The sequence below is a fragment of the Suillus subalutaceus genome (genome assembly GCF_016647625.1).
Source record: "Suillus subalutaceus strain FC151 chromosome Unknown DFJ58scaffold_291, whole genome shotgun sequence".
Lineage (NCBI taxonomy): Eukaryota > Fungi > Basidiomycota > Agaricomycetes > Boletales > Suillaceae > Suillus > Suillus subalutaceus.
The window spans coordinates 1-17,825 of NW_024540540.1; the positions used below are offsets into that span (position 1 = coordinate 1).

General features: G+C 46.8%; 4 protein-coding genes across 4 annotated transcripts; 1 reads left to right on the forward strand and 3 right to left on the reverse strand.

Moving 5' to 3' along the window:
- Positions 1–560: 560 nt before the first annotated feature.
- Positions 561–1,771, reverse strand: DFJ58DRAFT_824142 (uncharacterized protein). The gene is made up of 3 exons (XM_041392143.1): positions 1,507–1,771; positions 1,159–1,453; positions 561–1,112 (listed from the first exon to the last, which is right to left on the reverse strand). The coding sequence occupies exons 2-3, from the start codon at positions 1,358–1,360 to the stop codon at positions 922–924; spliced, it is 393 nt and encodes a 130-aa protein (XP_041235503.1). The 5' UTR covers positions 1,361–1,453; positions 1,507–1,771; the 3' UTR covers positions 561–921.
- A 2,458-nt stretch (positions 1,772–4,229) lies between these two features.
- Positions 4,230–6,517, forward strand: DFJ58DRAFT_872423 (uncharacterized protein; the record flags this gene model as incomplete). Its single annotated transcript, XM_041394354.1, has 6 exons — positions 4,230–5,363; positions 5,413–5,793; positions 5,840–6,026; positions 6,108–6,244; positions 6,267–6,342; positions 6,408–6,517. 6 exons carry the CDS (start codon positions 4,230–4,232, stop codon positions 6,515–6,517), a joined length of 2,025 nt encoding a protein of 674 aa, XP_041235504.1.
- Positions 6,518–7,492: 975 nt separating this feature from the next.
- DFJ58DRAFT_671461 (uncharacterized protein) lies at positions 7,493–8,815 on the reverse strand (the record flags this gene model as incomplete). Its single annotated transcript, XM_041382958.1, has 4 exons — positions 7,493–8,143; positions 8,195–8,337; positions 8,385–8,567; positions 8,623–8,815. Coding segments are annotated over 4 exons (1,170 nt in total), but the record flags the coding sequence as incomplete, so codon positions are not given.
- A 433-nt stretch (positions 8,816–9,248) lies between these two features.
- On the reverse strand, positions 9,249–10,064 carry DFJ58DRAFT_643012 (uncharacterized protein; the record flags this gene model as incomplete). Its single annotated transcript, XM_041381374.1, has 1 exon — positions 9,249–10,064. A coding segment is annotated over one exon (816 nt), but the record flags the coding sequence as incomplete, so codon positions are not given.
- Between the last annotated feature and the right edge of the window lie 7,761 nt (positions 10,065–17,825).

Consider the following 17,825-nt stretch of genomic DNA (forward strand, 5'->3'; position numbering starts at 1 on the left):
TTTTGGAATGGCGTAGTATGCATCAAGCATAACGAAGTCCTTCTTGATGTTCTGGAGGTTGGCAAAGGAGTGCTCGCAGGGTTCACTAGTATGAAGCCAAGGAAGAAGAAGGTAGGCATCAGAGACGTGGTCACGATAGACAATAATGAGTGAAATGAGACCGTCGATGAGCCTCATAACAATGTCGGCCGACTCGCGTGACATAAAGTTACTGGTTTTCCTTGTAGCCAGTTTTCACCAGATAAAGTCGCCAGCCATCATAAAAATACCATGCCCGGAGCACCATTTTGACTCGCTCGCCATGAGAGATGTTGTGGTTCTGGTATGCGTCGACAATCTCCCATGAATGAAGAGGAAGACTATCTCTCCAATGTGGTCAGGATGATGTTCGACAAGAAACTTGAGAGTTGCTGATTGAAAAAAGAGCCGTGCAGCAGCATTGTCGTCTTGACGGTCTAGCTTCTCAATGTCCCAGTGATACAATGGTGTCCCATCTTCAAACGCCATGATGTGAATATGAGTGAAAAGAGCGGTGTAGTTGCCGAGGGTGAGTAGACGAGGCACTGGAAAAGAGATTGTTGCGAAAGGTTTTTAAACCATGTTTTGGGTCTTGGATATTAACCAAGGCTGACCATGGTGTACGGGAATCTCCAGTCTTATGGTACTCATACTGGAGGACGGGCTCGCGATATCATATACAACGACACTATCTGCGTCTCGCACCACAATACGCTGAACAGCACGTTCGACCTCTGTACCATCACATGCATATGAGACAACGCAGATCTGATGCCTCTGAAGGCCACCAATAATCTCCAAACTCCACTGTGCCAAAGACTCGGCATTGTGATCCAACGCAAGGGGAAGAGCAGCAATGATTATGGGAGCAATCTTGGGGAGAGGAACTTGCAAGCACCAAAGTCACATTTTGGTTGCAAGTGTTAACTTCACTTCTTCAATTATTTCGCGGAGTGCATCTGGATCGGCGACGAGATATGGCTCACCAACCCCCCCAACTAGATAATGAGCTTGTTTGTTGGCATCCCAGAAAACACGCCATGCAGCATAAAGCTTTGTGTCATCGCGGGATAGAGATGTTTGGACCAGTGTAGCTCAAGTCCGCGAGATGGTCTGCAACCAGTTGAAAGGTGCGTTCACATATGATCATGGGAAAACGGGGGCGACGACTCTCTTTCTCTCTGAAGCTTCGCTCGGTACGGACAGGAAGGTGTTTGGATAGAAACTGGAGTGCTTGAGGACTATGTATCCTGAGGACATTGGCAAACTCGTCCCAGCTAGGTGCATACTTGAAGTTTTGCATGCCAACACCTCGTTCTTCACGGTCAAGCTTGGTCACCATGGCTTCGACAAGGCCGATGAAGACGCTGAGATTCGTGTATTTGCCCCGAAGGACACCAGTGGCAAATTGAATGCAGGGTGTTCATTCAGTAGTCTAAGTAATAGTCAAATTAGAAGGGTCATCTCATGAGAGTCACGGTCACGTACAGCTGTTTCAACCATTTCCCGAACACCAATGGTGCGAGCATACATCTTCGCCAGAGCACTTGAGCGAAATCGGTGATTTACATGTACAAAGTTTTCATCTTTTGGAATTGGGCGCTTGATGGCTCGGAGAAATGTGCGCAGTGAGAGGAGGCAATAGCATTTGAAACATGGTTCAGGATGTCCATCAGTGCGAACAGTTTTGACGGTTTGCTTGCATTGCATAGAGAAGATCCGAATCCGCTGGTGATCATTCTTCCACTTCCATCCTTGACTTTGTTTGTCCATAACAATCTGCTTTCGCTGCTTCGACAACTTGCCAAACGTCTTCGAAAACAGCTCCTTGGCTATCTCAATAACTGAGCTTGAGCCTCCTCCAGGGACCGCCGTTCGGGTTAGATAATTCTCTATCAAAGGTTCGTTTGCAATGTAATGCCAGGGCAGGGAAGACCAGGTGTGGATAAGGTGGGGTTAGTAAGGGAATGCGTGCTCGTCTCGGATTCGATGTTGGTCTTCATTCGTATATCAAACTTCTTGGTCCACTGAGTGACAGTTGGGGTTCCAGCAGCGGGAGTCAACAACTTCAGTTGAGCACACTTTTCGTGACATGCTCTCGAAACCTCGAAACATCATACGGTTCTTTGACTTTGATGGTACGACCGCATTTTGAATGTCTGACTGTCTGACAGTCATCTTGAGCTACAGCGTCTGGATCGGGCTCGATAATCTTCTTCTTCCAAGTGCCCATCTTCTTCAGGCATGGTTTGAACTGGCCACTCTTGCCACAGCACGCAAATCACATGAAGCAGTCGCAGATTGGCTCATCCCGACTGGGCCACCAGAGTGTTCCTCAACAACTACTTTTGCCTTTTTCCTCTGCTGCCCTTGCAATGACAGTGTCTCAGTATAAACCAGATCAATTTTCGAATGGGTGCGTTTTTCTCCTGGCTTCGGCACCTGGTTCAGCCAATTCAATAAGCCTCCCTTCGGTAACTCCACAGACTCTCTCGTAGTTTCCTTCAACTCGTTCGGTGGTGTGTCGGAAGGTGTGTTGGAAGGCGTGATATTGAGAATGTAGGATAAAGAATTCTTTTTGTCGACTCGGGGAGACCCTGATAGGACTGCACTGACTGACGTGTCAGGTATATCTTCAATGTCGAGCTCAGTGTTTTGGTCTCGCTTCAGAAATCATATTGGTACGTCACTCAAAGTAAATCGTGAGGCAAATACTCACATCATTCAGCCAATCTCTCGCAAGTAGCGTGAACCAGGTAGCTTGTGCAACTGATTTTTTGGGGCCTGCCAGAGCTCATCTCCGAATGCAGCATGCGCAATTGTATTAGCGCTCACAACCCCACACGAATATGTGTCATTTTGCAAGGCACACGCCATGCCTTTCTGGTCGACGCTATATTGGACCTTGAATGCATGCAGAAGCCAACACTGCAGCTGCTTCATGAATTGGTTCAGTGGCAGTATCTGTCCCCACAAGGAATCTCCTACATCACTTGTAAGTTAACAGTGTGGGTTATGGATACTCTGACGCACCAATAGCAATGGTTTGTTTGTCAAAGTTGACAGCAATAGCAATCCAGTGGTTGCCATGGACGTGAACAGGGAACATCAACAGCTCGTAGTGCAAGGTGACAATCTGATCTTGACATTTTGAAAGCAGAGGGGGGCGTGTTGCCAGAAGGTGTAACACCCTTGATAGCCTCAGAGAGCCTTGAGTTTGTGATGAAGATTCGTTTTATGTGGAACTGTGCACGGGCACAGCGAGCAAGGTGCGTCATCATTAGATCTATGAGTTCATCCATTATCCATCCCATCCCAAGTAAATTTGTGAATTCGATGGATCTGCCACCATTGCCCTTCCAAGGCACAGCAGGGAACAGATCTCGAGCATGTGCCATTACAACGGCCGCCTCTCCAGTCTTCGATGCACTGGAAAGCCACTCCTCACTCTTTCTCCATGCGGTCTGTGCACAGACTGCAGCAATCAACTCACACCACCATGATATGGTCCACAAAGGTAGTTGATCTTTGCCGTCGTTATACTGCAGGTCTGCCAATGACTGAGCTCCATCAAGCCATGCTTGATTAAAGGCTTTGTTGAGCTCCATCAGAAATCCGGCAGGGGAATAGGACGATTTTTTAGGTAAGAGACGTCACTGTCTGGAAGGTCGTGACTAAACCAATGTTTGACCTTCACAGTGACAATGGTCGGGGATCGAGTGGGCAAGGATGTATTCAGAAAATCAGTAACGGAAAGGTCGGGAGAAGGAATGTGTTCAATGTATGTGGGTGGAATAACGAGCACAGCAGAACGAGCATCGAGTACTGACTGTGCACCAGACTTTGACACAAATTTTCCGACGGTGGGTTATCGTCGGAAAGAACAAATATCCAACGATAATCAGGCAAATAGTTACCAATATTCCGACAAGCTGAAAATCGTCGGAATGAGCCCTTATCTGACGTTTTTCGACAGCAAAAAAGTTGTGATTCTCCCTAATTATTCACCTGTCAAAAAGTAGTCCGTATGTAGCCTAATACAGCATATTCCCCTGCAATTGCGCGTCTCCTTCCTCCTGCAACGATCAGAGCCCTCCATGGCAAGCCTGTACTGCTGAGCCAGCTCCTGAGCTTTCAGACAAGCCCACTGAAGCCGCTTTGACGCGTAGTTCGACCCTTGGGACATCAAAACAACCATCTCCAATACTACTATGCCTCCTCGGAAGCCTCAGGTTGCCTCACACAGCGTGGAACTGGGCCAGGAAACGAGTCCAGAAGGCGGTCAGGAGGCTGGGGGCAAGGCTGTGGCCAAGAGGAAGCTGAATGACGGAGGGGATGTGTCCATAACCTCCAAACGTGGTAGGAAGACTCTGGTTCAGCCACGGACCACAGGTGGGTTCAAAAACCCGTTCCCAGCACTCGGTTCCACGTCAGCACCTCCGGTTGTTCATAATATGGCACCAGTAGCTCACCTAGTTCCTCTGGAGTCCATTCCACCTCATCCACCGCAGTCGTTCGATGCAATGTTGCCACAAAGCCAACGTTATGACGCATATATGCGTCCTGATGGGATAGAGGCAAAGCTGTCAGAACGAAACAATCCTTCAGCTGGACCTGCAGACGTACCCATCGATCCTGCACTTGAGGCAACACGCGAGCTTGACGTGCCATCACCAAATCAAGGCTATGACCCTGACACCACGAGAATGCCTCCTCCTGCTACAAATCAAACGATCCCATCCAAATTAGCGAGTGCTGCGATCATCAAGAGTCCATTTGATGCCTTGTCTACACGTCTGACCAGCACCAATCCCTTTCACATGCTGTCGAGCACCCGAGAGCGATCTGCAACACCACAAAACACCAATTCAATTTCACCGACACTGACCAGTTCATCACTCACGCTGTCTGCAGCTTTCACGACTCCAGATGGCTCGAATTCATCATCTGAAGCCTTGCGTGTATCAGCAGCCAATAAACAGGGTGCAGGAACTCCGAGTCTCACCAAACCGACCACTGGCACGCGAGCTGTCATCCCGAAGTGGCTTACTGACACAATCACGCGCCTGGAGAACGAAATGAAGGCCCTGAAGGAGAAGCAGGATGAAGCTACTGACATCATAGATGAACAAGGTCGTGAGATAGATAAGCTTCGTCTGGAGCTTCAAATGCTACACAACGGACACAATCAGCTCGGAGAAGATGTTGAAAAAGCACGCACGTTACTCGATTCTGTCTCCTCAAATGTCGACGTGATTACCAAATCACTTGAAGGAAGTAGCGAGCCATCCAAATCCAAGACGGCGCAGGCAGTTAGTGACAATTCAAAGGATAATATCTGGAATGTAAGTGATTTAGGGAGAGTTAAACTGCACTTGCTTACTCTGTAGATAGACGGGAGTCCGTAAATGTTTCTTGAAAGGCATTGGTGTTACGAAACCCTCAGCAATAAAGGTCTGCCATCCGCACGACGACGGTGTGCAAATCAAAGGGGAACAAGTTCGGCCCGACTTTAGCAAGGACTGGAGCGAGAATGCATTGTGGCACACCCACCTTGTGCAGTACATCAAGCACAATATCAGATCATGCCACCCAATGGTGTCCCAGGAGCTTCTTGCTTCGAAAACGGATGAAGACATACTCAAGCGCCTCCACGAAAACTTCAAGTATTATGCGGCAGAGTACTGCAGTGCCAACAAAATCTCATTAACAACAGGCAAAGTAAAAGGAAAGATTGACTCACAGGTAGCGCGTCGCGAAGCACGCAAACGAGCCGTAAGTTTCTCATAAGCTTCGCACACATGAACTGATTTTCCTGGAGAAATTGGAGGAGCATAACCATGTGCGACCTGCATCAAGCCTCATGTCCGCTGCGTGGGACTATGCGTTCCAGTTAGCGTATCAGAGCACCGACGAGAGCATGCCATCGGAGGACGAGCAAGGGGGAATTGACCCGGACACAGATGAGGAAAAGGATGTTCGCAAGAAGCCACCCGCAAAAGCCAAGGGTAAGCGAAAAGCACCTTCAAAAGAACCATGGATTACGCACCGTCAAAATTACCGGTCATTGTTGGTGTGTATTCCACAAGTATGCGACGAGCACACAGCTGAATCAGATCAGTTCAATCAAGCCATGGATCACCTCAATGGCCTCGCACTCGAGGACAAAAAATTCAGCCGTCGTCATCCACGCATCATTGGTGATCCACGCAATCGAGAGTTGCCTGTATGTTAAGATGGGTCCGAAGATACCCCTCGGCGCAATTGATCCTGAGTGGCTACATTTGCACCCTCAAGACCCATCGAGGTACGATGGAAGCATTGGTATGTCACTACTACCATTGTATTATCTGCGCATGAATTCATGAATTAATGATATTCAATTGAAGTTATGGCAGACGCACCTGAACAAGCCCAAGGCTTGAATGACGAGGGATTAGCAGATGATGAAGGAGAACCACTAGCCAACGAGGATGATGAGGACTTGTACAATGCCTAGTAACCCACAGACATAGACCTCTTGCACGACCACACTGTACCATGCCAAGAAGATATTGTATCAGTAATGAACGAGCCGTAGTACATGCATGTTAATTCAGTCATCATCGACGTCAACATCCGCTTCTGGGTTGCCCTAGCATATAAGGCTGTTAGTACGAATTGATTACATGATAAAAAGAGACACGTACATGATCATACACGACCGCGATCCAAAGCATTTTGTCGTGTACGTTGAGCGGAGCAAGGATGAAGTGCCCACTCAAGGCACTGATAGGAACCACCTCTAAATCATCAAGCTGGTCTGCATACCATGCAGAAACTCCCAAATCTGTTGCCCTTGAAGCAGTCAATATGTGGTAGTGCGAAAATTGAATGTGCTTACCACAGCGCCCAGGGAAACTCGGGTATGTTGTCATCCGAAATAAAACGTCGTACAATGGCAAGATCAGCGATGAGCGGTGCTGTGTCAGCAACACTGCCTATCATGTGAGACTTGTAGTAGGTATTGAATTTCCACAGGTTGGCGTCCATTGATGTATGCGTAACGGGCAGACTTCCCTCGATGAGCGATTGCAGAACCATACCGAAGTCCCCGTAACCACACATGAGAGTATGATCTAGCGTTGCCCATAAAGTTCTCGCCATCTCCCAGAATGTTGGTAGAAGTCTTGAGATTGATGATTGCGCTCCACTTGTTGCGCAGGTACCTGTATGTAATCTGATATATGTTGTTGCTGATTGCCAATAGATTGAGCTTCTTCGGGTGCTTAGTGAAAGTGATATCATCTGCATATCGAAGACGGATGTCATTGATAAACTCAGCAAGACGAAGAAGATACAACAGACCTTCCACAACATTCAGGCAACCTTTCTGTTGAGTCTTCAGGGACATCCGAAGAAGCCGCAGGGAGTCTTCATCATCCTCGGTTCGGTTAGGAAGAGCTTCGATGTGAAGGATCTGGTACATAGATAGTTAGTCTAGTAACGAGGAGCATAGTATAAGGCAACATACAAGCTCGTAATTGAATGTAATGCTCCACCACCGTCGCATCAGTGTAGCTTCAAGTTCTCCTCCTTTATGCTGGTTGTGATTTATCTTTGCGAGCTTGCCATTATGTCGCTCGAACGCAAAAGCCCACGTCGCATAACAGGGCCCGAATTCATACATCTGCTGTTCAAAGTGATTAACAAAATGAAAGTACGGTGTCAGGTGACATCCCATGCGAGCCCAGCTCTGTGTAGCATGAGATAATGCTACACATCCTCTGCGAACATCGTTTGGACTGATAGATTGAGATGATAGGATGCGCACCGCAGCCGAGAACTCGAGAATTACAGCATAATGTCGACGTAAATTACGGTCCATCTTTGCAGAGTTAACACGTTCAGTTTCAGCATCAGAGGGATGTGCATTGCGAGCGAGCAGATGCTCCAAAAGCCGTGAGCGTAGAGTTTTCTGCATCGTGGCTTGGGCAGTGAAGTTTTTGGTATTAGACGCCGAGGGAGGTGCATTGTGGTCTGGGATCTCGCCGTCGACTGCCCACGCATCATACAGAGCGACAAAGAGGACTGCAATTTGATTGCGCCATTGATCTGCTTTTGGTGATCCCTTGCCAGTTGAAAGCTATGAACCAGATTATGATGCGGACAATGATAAAGAAAATAATACACTGACTGAAGGCGGTAGGCGATTTGCTTCGACTGGCCAAACGAGCCCTGAAAAGAAGGCCTCAAGTCGGTCCATTGGCTTGACAAGTCTCGTTCCGTTAAGTAAACCAGACTTAATGAGGATGATCTTGTTAAGATGCTTCACCAGACCTTTGATATGTCAGTAATGAATTGCAATTACAATCCTCGAAACTTACCCAAAAACACCGCATGCATAAACTCGACTACGGAGCTACGAGCAGGCATCCAACCCGGAAGGTAATTGAGGGCAGACCAACGGGCACCTCGATTCTCATGAATGGCATCGGCAGTTGCAGAGTCTGCATTACGTGAACGAAATGAATACTTGATATACCTCCAGTCGTCTCGGTACTTGAATTCTATGTGAGCAAATGTTAGCGGTGATTGAGCAGTGTATCACAGTGAGACATGTACTTGACGGATCAAAACAACTTGGGTGAGCAAGCGAGAAGGAAGGTGTTTTACAAGTTGGACACATGAAGAATTTTGAGCTATGACCTTGGAGGCCGGTCACTTTGCGACTTGACGGGAGATCAGATACATTGCAGTACAGATGAGAGTGTGACACCTCCGGATCATCGTGACCATGAACAGTGAATTCTACTCCTGTAGGATGTCAATTGAAAACAGCTACGAAGATTAGAGACAACTGACCCTTTTCCAAACGAAGCATACTCTCCACGAATGGTTCCAACAGATAGTTCATCTCCTCCAACGACGGCTCGTCGGGTCCTGGCATAACCATAACGAGTATTGTTTCTTCCGGGAGATAACGAATAGAGCGTGGATTGTTGCAGATGACAGCATAAAACGCGCCCGTAGAATGATAGCCTGATTTTCCTTTAACCGCTTGAAACCTGTAACAATACACACCTAGTGTAAGTATCAAATTGGCGAGGGTGAAAGACATGTAAGACATACCAGTCAATATTGATTTGCCATACCAGTCCGCAAGGTAGTGAAACAAAACGTTGATGAAGTTCGTGCACGTCTACATCCTCTATTTCCCATCGTCCACCTCTTCGACGCTCTAGCCCCGCCTGAATCATACGCCAGCCATATCCATCATAAATGTCTCTCATTGGCTTAGACGGGTCGGGAAATGAATTGTATCCATGACCAGGAATAGGCGGGACATGACCTGGCTGGTCTTCAGGGCCGCGCCAGTGCTGGAATTGGTCCCATTTGCCTGGTCGTAGAAGAAATCGCTGTAGAGCCCGTTCAGGAGGTACATATGGGACGATTTTTGTTGGAGTTCGTTTGAGGGTGCCGTCAGCCAGTCGTTTCGAGGTGTACAACAATCCGTCACAATCAGGATTAGTGCAATCAGGAGAATGTAGCTCAGGAAGCTCTGATGGATGGTGTAGCTTCCAACAGACATTGCAAACGAAAAAATAAACAATAAATTGATCTGTCGATAGACCAAGTCGTCTGAGGAGGGTGGGGAGTGTGCGGGCAAAGTTATCGAGCCCTGGATACTCAATATCAGGGTTGGCCTGTTGAGCAGTGCGCAGAAGGCGCTCCTTTCCTTCAAGATCGTGATACACTGCTGCGTGGGTAGCATTATAGAATGCTGCAGATATAAATGCATGTATGTATGCGTGGCGGACTGCCGGATGGTCGTCCATGCATGACAGAGGGTCAGCGTGAATATCCGCTCCTTCTAGGACATCCGAGAAATCAAACTGGGTGCCCTGCGATACAAAGAGATCAATAGCAGCAGCAGCCTCATCATCCTCGACATCAATGTCAGGATCATCATCGGGAACTGCAGGATCTTCCGTGTCATCCTCTGGTGTGTTGGCTCGTCCAAGTCGCTGAAAAATTTCTTCATCTTCGTCAGTGCTGAAGTCATTTGGGCCTCGAACATCTGGGGGTTCATTCCACATCTCGAAGAGGTTGTCTAGCGGCTCAGGAGGGTCGAAGATCCCTTCCCCATCATCATCACCATGCGCGAATGGTTCGTTGGCTCCAAAAGGCTCATGTGCAGGTGAGTGAGGCCCAGAAGCGACTGGTTCAATGGTACGAGCATCGCGGAGCTGCTGATCAGCAGCATGGTGTCTTGCAGCTGTCTGAACGGTCTGTAGTTTCTGACCACTTGCATCAGGATTATCCCTACATCTGTAGCTCTCACAGGAGCACCACTTATACGACAACTTGGGCATGAGTCTGGAGACCCGGTAGGAGGATGTGGAAGCTGAGTCAGTGGGCGACGACGGCTATACATGTACATGCGTTCACAACGTTGATTGCTGCGCAGTTAAGTCCGAAACGAGTAACCAACAGTGGATTATCGATCGATATATCGCTACACATTTTCGCCAACATGAATTACGTCGGATTTCCAAATTCTCACTCATTCTCGCCGGGGAATATTTTAGCTCAAAGTCTGGTGGTGGAAGTGTTTTTATATCAAATATTCTTCCCTTCCCAATTCACTTGTGAGGATTAAAGATAGGGGGGTGAACGAGATCGATAGTGTTAACGTTGTTCATGTTAGGAGCAAGTTGAACAAAAAAAGTTGATTTTATTTTCTGAATTTGCATGTCAAATCGATCAATCTGTCAGCCAATGTCAGCCGCTATCGCAGTGAAGCTCAAGCAGTTGTGTTGCTTTAAGTAAAAAGCTTGATTCGAACTCCAGCACTTGGATATGACACACTGCTACTATACCTGAGATACCACTACGACATTCCGCCATACCTCACCTGCCCAGCATGAACACCATGTCCGGATGGTGACCTGGCTCCCAAAACCCCTCGCAGACGTCCGGATGGTTGACCCAGGTTGACACCAAAATCAGACCTTTTTTGTCCGGATTGTGACCTGGGACAAATGACCATTTGACCCGATTTCTGTCCGGATGGAGGACTGGGTTCCATAGGCATTATCAGGGGTCCTGTTACATCAGTAGCATAGTTAGCCAATGAAAATCGTTTATCGTTTATCCGTAAGTCAATGTTTCAATTTCAACACTGATCGAGCAACAGCATATGATTACGTAATACGCACAGACCTGCACATGCCCCTGCCTGCAACTGGACGCAAGCTGTGGACTCCCTGAATGGTCAAGGGCACCATTTGAGCCCTTTCAGGACATATCCCCCCTTCCATGCCCGTGGGCCACAGATTCATGTGTCCTACAGTTCCGGATGCTCCTGCATGTTGCCAACCTTCACCTTCAAGGCTATTTGAGCTTTGCAAATCCAAGATCTGAAGAACGATGCCATTGATGGTGGCTGGATGATCAGAAGTTTAGGATGACAATCCCGAGTCTGATAACATTTGTTTGCCAGAACATATTCCTAGTCCGGAGGCCTCTAAATTACGTTGTCATAGGCTTCGCGTGGAATTTCTCGTAGGTGTCATTGTTGCTGAGTGCTGAGCCTCTGCTTTAGTTTCTGTTCACTGCTCTCAGTGCCGTGCTGAAGGTCGTCATCAGTGACATTCGTGCAGAGGCTCTCCCCATACTCACCGACCTCGGCTGCGATTTTTCCTCCATCCTCGAGATTATTGTCACATTTGCCACTGGCATCGCTGCCTCCCTTTTTCCTCTCCTTGCTCCTGTCATCGCCATCATCACTTCTTTAAGTCTCTCAGACCTCTTATCCCTCCTCAGACTCTCACTTTAATAATGTGTGCCTTTATATTCAGCATCACTTATTCATGTTACAGTCAAGTACACCCCTATTCATTTTCTTCTCTTACCTTGTATTACGCCACAATCACATCATGCCGTTGCTAGGCGATCTATTCTTGTTATCTCTGACTCGCTCTTATCTTGTATTACGCCACGATCACATCATGCCATCGCTAGGCGATCTATTCTCATTATCTCTGACTCACTTTTATCTCTGACTCATTCTGACTCCGTCGTACCGGCCCTAAAGCAGTTATCTTTCACTATATAAATTTGCTTTGTACTATGTAGCTCTTTACTTTAATCTTACTAGGTTTTACCTGGAACTTCCTTCGCTTAAGACCTCCAATCTTCAGTCGTATTGAACTTGATTCAAGTCGAGGACACTCTCCTCATCTTGTCTTAGAACATCGAACTTTGGTATATGCTGAAGCCTTGAACCGACCTTGGCCGATCACTCTTATCGAGTAGCCATACGTCTGAACCATCCTAGTTTGTAACAAAAGATTAAAGTCTTCCATGAATACATCGCCATCATGCGCTGTAGCTCAGAAAGAACAAACCCTGGTCATCATGACAGATAGAACCCCAGGTCCCAAGAAGCTGAAACAAGCTGATGTCATTAACACCAATTTTTGGCGCTTTGAACTTAGGTGCTGTACCACCCTTACCACCTTTGAACCCCCCAATGTCTTCCTCGAAACCCATTGAAATCAAGATCGGATCTCCCCCAGTCTTTGACAGGGATAGAGATAAATCCGAAGGATTTTTGATGTCGTGCATGTCTTATCTCGACATCAACAAGAAGATCTATGTCGATGACAAACAGAAAATTATTTTCGTAACTTCCTTCATGAACGAAGGAAACGCACACTACTGGAAGGAAGACTTCCTCAGACAAGCGCAAGATCCCAACAACAAGACTACTGTAGGCCTCGTCAAAGGATACGGTACATGGGCCGAATTCCTCGCCGATTTCAAGAGTGCGTTTAAACCACTTGATCCCTCGGGAACTGTGTTAGCCAAGCTTCGCAATCTGAAACAAGGAACCGAGCTCCAAGATTATATCTCAGAATTCTTGATGCTCACACAAAGGGCAGGAATTCAAGGTGATGTCGCCAAGAAGCAATTCTTCTTAGACGGATTACACCCAGGACTGCTCGCTCACCTCTATGGCACGGGTGACGTCTCCGATGACTTCGAAGTTGTCCTCACCACCTGCATTAATCTCGACAACTCACACCTTCACTTGAACGCCATCAGGGCACGCCACCAACCCCAGAAGAAGAAGAACTTTGGATCTAACCAATACGTACCATCTAAAGATCCCAACGCCATGGTAATCGATCGGCTTTCTGAAGAAGAACGCGCTGAACATTTCCGGACCGGAAAGTGTTTCACCTGTCATAAGACCGGACATCTTTTTAAAAATTGTCCTGAGAAGAAGAAAGGGAAAACCCTGATACGCCGCAAAGAAGTGGAGAGTAGCGATGAAGAAGAAGAAGAAGCAGAAGTCCATCGTCTCAATGAGGATTTTTGATATGGGAGACTGGATCAACGTCAGTATCTCTCAATGTACCCATAAGACTTGTACGAAAAGTTGGTGAACGCAAAGAACTTTGAGTTCCCCTTTCCCTAATTTCGAAGACACGTCTGAAAACCGTTGAAACCACTGCAGTTGTCGATTCCGGAGCAGCCAGAACTTTCATCTCAGAAGACTTCGTTAAGAAGCACAAGATCCGAACCCACGCTCTCAGCAAACCCTTTAGGGTTACTACCGCCGATGGAAGCTACTCCAAAAGCGGAGCTATACGCCGATACTGCGTCCTTACCATCAAAATCGACGAATGGACTATGATCGGAAAGTTCAACGTCACACGCCTTGGCAGAAGAGACCAAATTTTCCTTGGAATCCCTTGGCTGCAGGCTATGAATCCGATTATTGACTGGGCAGCCGAAACCCTCATCCTTTCTCGGACGGAGAAAAGTAACCAAGTTGAAGAAGAAGTCGACAAAGAACGGAAGAAGAACGATCTTCCACTTCTATTTCAACAAGAACCCATCAATCGAACCTGGAAACAATCTAAACTTAGAAAGACACCAGTTGTCGAAACCCCCGTCGTTTTTCCAAAAGCGACTATCGAAGAAATCAGTGACAAAGAAGCATCACCCATTCTTCCTATCCCCAACGATGATGATGAAACCTTTGATACTAAGGAAGACATCTGGATGCAAGAAAACTTTCGAAGAACTCATACCCTCCTATTTACATGATTTCGCCAATATTTTCGCCAAAGACGGTCTTAACCAACTACCCCCTGAACGACCTGGTATTGACCACCGTATCGAAACGAAACCTGGATTCATTCCCAAGACGTCGAAAATCTATCCTCTCTCCATTGCTGAACGAACCGCTGTCAAAGCATTCATTGATGAAGACGTAAAGAAAGGTTTTATTTCGGAATCCAAATCGCCACAAGCCAGCGGATTCTTCTTTGTAGGAAAGAAAAGCGGAGACCTTCGACCCTGTCAAGATTATCGGTATATCAATGATTGGACGATCAAGAATGCTTATCCCTTGCCACTTCCCTTATCTCTTGTCACACGGTTACACGGAGCAAAGTATTTTACCAAGATGGACGTCCAATCCGGTTATAACAACATCCGCATTCATCCTGATGATAGATGGAAAGCTGCGTTCACCACAGAATTCAGACTCTACGAGCCGAACGTCATGTTTTTCAGACTTTGCAATTCCCCGGCCACGTTCCAACAAGAAATTAATGAAGGATGGTTGGTGATCTATATGGATGACATCCTCATCTTTTTGGACAACCTTGATGAACACCACGCTCGTACCCGTCGCATTCTTACGAAGATTTGCAAAGAACGACTCTTCCTGAAACCGGAGAAATGTACCTTTGATGCGCAAGAGGTCGAATATCTTGGTATGATTATTCGCCCAGGTTGCGTCGCCATGGATATTGCCAAGACAGATGGAATCCGCAATTGGCCAATCCCAACCACCGTCAAAGAAACTAGATCGTTCCTGGGATTTTGCAATTTCTACCGAAACTTCATTCCCCATTATTCCAATATCGCACGACCTCTTATCGATCTTACGAAGAAAGATAACGGGTTCCTTTGGTCCACACCATGTCAAAACGCATTCACGACACTTAAGGAGTGTTTCTTGAAGCAACCAGTCCTCCGTAACCCTGATCCATCACAACAATTTGCAGTAGCAACCGATGCATCCCTTGTTGCAACTGGTGCTGTTTTATTGCAAACTGATGAAAACGGCGTGTATCACCCCTGCGGATATCTATCCCAATCATTGAATCCGGCAGAACGCAATTATCAGATCTTCGATCGGGAACTCCTTGCTGTTATTCGCGCACTCCAAGAATGGCGTCATTATTTGGAAGGAAATCCACATCCAGTTGTCGTATTCACCGATCATAAGAACCTCCTCTATTTCTGCACCGTGCAGAAGTTAACCCGTTGTCAGGCTAGATGGCAACTCCTTCTTTCATGTTACGATATCGAACTCCATCACGTACCAGGAACCAAACTCGCCGCACCAGATGCCCTATCTCGACGACCTGATCATGCGCCAGAAACCACCAATAACGAAGATATGACGCTTCTCCCTGATTCTATGTTTGTCCACCTTCTCGACCAAGAACTCATGACCACTCTTGCGAACCCTGATCCTGATGATACGGACCCTATTTTCCAAGCCGCCTCTGACGCTTTGAATGGCCTCTGTCTTCCCCCCATGAAATCGGCTCTCTCTGATTGGACGATTAAGGATGACGTCTTATTCAATAAAGATCGTGCCTACGTCCGACCGGCCAGACACCACTCTATTTTAGAACAAACCCATGACCATGCCACAGCAGGGCATCCCGGTCGCTTTAAAAACCGAAGAACTGGTTAAACGCGATTTCTGGTGGCCGTCAATGGGAACTTATATCCGAAAATACGTTGAGGGTTGCGCCCTTTGTCAGCAAATGAAGTCTGATACCCACCCTACGACTCCCCTGTTGGTTCCTATTCCTTCTTCGGTTTCCACTCCATTTTCCCAAGTCTCCGTCGACCTCATCACTGATTTGCCACCTTGCAATGGCTTCGATTCTATCATGGTCGTGGTAGACCATGGTCTTACGAAGGGGGTAATTCTCATCCCTTGTACGAAAACCATCACCTCTGAAGGCGTAGCAAAGAAGTTTTTCAAATACATCTATCGCCACTTCAGACTCCATGAGAAGGTGATCTCCGATCAAGGACCACAATTCGTATCCAAATTCTCTAAAGCCCTTGCCAAGCTCTTGAAATACGACATCGCCGCTTCCACCGCTTATCATCCACAAACAGACGGCCAAACTGAACGTCTAAATCAAGAACTAGAAACCTATCTCTGAATCTATTGCCGCAACAACCCAGAAGAATGGGTTGAACATATCCCTATGTCCAAATTCATCCACAATCACCGCAAACACGACTCTCGCAATGCATCCCCATTCTTCCTTATGATGGGATACGAGCCACGGGCTCTCCCTCATGTACTCCCAGATTCTACCATACCAGCCGCAGAAGAACGACTCCGCCTCCTTCAAAAGATACGCGAAGAAGCTATTTCTTGTCATAACCTGGCAATGCAGCGCATGGCCGCACGATCGTACGGGAAGAAATACCAACCATGGAAAGTTGGAGATAAGGTTTGGCTATCGGGGAAGAATCTCATCACGCAATTACCATCACGGAAACTCGCCCAAAAACGATACGGACCCTTTACCGTGAAAGCCGTACTCTCCCCTATCACATTCACACTCCAACTCCCAGAACAATGGAAGGTTCACCCCACGTTCCATGCTTCCGAGCTATCATCCTATCATGAAACCGAAATCCACAGTCCTAATTTCCCTGATCCTCCACCCGATATCATCGATAACGAAGAAGAATATGAAGTCGAAGCAATCTTATCGCATAAAGGCACGGGCAAACGTAGACGCTATCTTGTATCCTGGAAAGGATATTCTTCCGCCAGTAACAAATGGATTCCCACAGAAAACCTTGGCAATGCTTCCGCAATCCTCACTGCTTATACAGTGGCTCAAAAAACTGTCCGCATGTTTTGACATTTTTCACTATCTATGATATTGTGTGAGAATGAACAAATTCCTCAAGGACATACTTATACCACATTGTAGTATGGCTTCAGGGCTTTTATTTGAGCCCTACACCGTGGGAATCGGCGGAGATATGGTGGAGATATAAGGCTTATAAAATGATGACTCATGTGGACAGTTTTTTGAGTGTATATTAAAACTATATAAATCATTATTTATGACACCATAAAAATCATGCCACTATTATATAAATTATAAAGTGGTGTCATTATGTTATTTTATGACTATATCTAACTATATAAACCAGAATATCTCATGTATCATAGTCATAATCACCATGAAAGCCATCTCCTCTGCTCAAAGAGATAATATCCTCTCTCTGTCTTATGCTGGCCTCTCTGCTCGCCAAATTTCCTCTAGAACTGGAATATGCAAGTCCACTGTGGCCAAGTTCATCAAAGAAAGCCACCCAGACAAGGAAAACTCTTGTGGAGGACGTCCATCCAAGCTTACCTCTACTGACAAAAGGGCTATTATCCAACATATCACTACAGGAAAGGCTGATAATGCTGTCCAAGCCACCCATTATATCAATTCCACCATCACTACCCCTGTCTCTTCACAAACTGTGAGGAATGTTCTCAAGGCAGCTCATCTCAAGGCAGTAACAAAGAAGAAAAAGCCTCTTCTCTCCATCAAACATAGGCAGAGAAGACTAGCCTTTGCCTTAGCTCATCAACACTGGACTGTAGAGGACTGGAAGCATGTTATATGGTCAGATGAGACCAAAATCAATAGGATTGGGTCAGATGGGAAGGTGTATGTATGGAAAAAGAAGGGAGA

Bases quoted from the DNA above. Each gene is read 5' to 3' on its own strand.
- DFJ58DRAFT_824142 (XM_041392143.1), bottom strand. From the start codon at position 1,360: ATGGTGACCAAGCTTGACCGTGAAGAACGAGGTGTTGGCATGCAAAAC. The intron at 1,113-1,158 runs GTGAACGCACCT...CGCGGACTTGAG, and splicing joins CCGTTTTCCCATGATCATAT to CTACACTGGTCCAAACATCT.